Source organism: Cynara cardunculus, unplaced genomic scaffold, assembly GCF_001531365.2.
Source record: "Cynara cardunculus var. scolymus isolate 2C unplaced genomic scaffold, CcrdV1 Un_Scaffold_13522, whole genome shotgun sequence".
Taxonomy (NCBI): domain Eukaryota; kingdom Viridiplantae; phylum Streptophyta; class Magnoliopsida; order Asterales; family Asteraceae; genus Cynara; species Cynara cardunculus.
In genome coordinates this window covers 1-765 of record NW_020208695.1, presented here as the reverse complement: position 1 = coordinate 765, position 765 = coordinate 1, and the positions used below count along the sequence as shown (strand labels likewise).

General features: G+C 41.3%; 1 protein-coding gene across 1 annotated transcript; it reads left to right on the top strand.

Moving 5' to 3' along the window:
- The first annotated feature begins 201 nt into the window (after nucleotides 1-201).
- On the top strand, nucleotides 202-625 carry LOC112505631 (dehydrogenase/reductase SDR family protein 7-like). Its single transcript, XM_025109510.1, has one exon. The coding sequence runs from the start codon at nucleotides 230-232 to the stop codon at nucleotides 623-625; it is 396 nt and encodes a 131-aa protein (XP_024965278.1). The 5' UTR covers nucleotides 202-229.
- The last annotated feature ends 140 nt before the right edge of the window (nucleotides 626-765 follow it).

The window sequence follows — 765 nt, the reverse complement described above, 5'->3', positions numbered from 1 at the left end:
ATTAATATTATTTTATATAAAAGATTTTTTAAAAGTAATTAAATCATAAAATAATAATGGGTAGAAATCTAGTTGTTCTGCTTTCGCACTTGTACTTTAGCCTACGCTTTCCTAACGACCGCACTTGTGACTTGTTCCCTTCCCATTTCCATAAATAAGCCCCAGCCCACATACACGCCAACCCATTCCTAATTCCAATTTTTTCTCAAATTCATACCCAATCCATTCCATGGCCATCAATCAAACAGTATCTTCCAGATTGGAGCAATGGCATGATCTAAGCGGGAAGGTCGTGCTGGTCACCGGAGCCTCCTCCGGGCTCGGTCGAGGCTTCTGTATAGACTTGGCCAAAGCCGGGTGTAGGATCGTTGCGGCTGCACGCCGGAGAGACCGCCTGGTTTCCCTCTGCGAGGAGATTAACGGAATAAGAAGAAATGATGATGTTGGAGCAGTGGCTGTGGTGGTGGAGCTTGATGTGAGTGGTAAGGGTCCCGCCATTGAAGCGTCTGTGAAAAGGGCATGGAGTGCGTTTGGACGTATCGATGCCTTGATCAATAATGCTGGGGTTAGAGGTAATAATGGAGTCACTGCTTCTTTCTCCTTTATTGTTATTCATTCCTTATAACCAAACCATTTTAAATTCGTCTATTCATCTATATCTATATCTATACTATATTATAAAGCATTTGGCTAAAACTCTTAAAAAAACTCTTAAAACTCTTAAACTCTTAAAAACTCTTAAACCCGTTCATCCTTATCCGATTT

What these genes read in the sequence shown, in the direction of transcription:
- LOC112505631 (XM_025109510.1), top strand. Translation starts at nt 230, where the DNA reads ATGGCCATCAATCAAACAGTATCTTCCAGATTGGAGCAATGGCATGAT.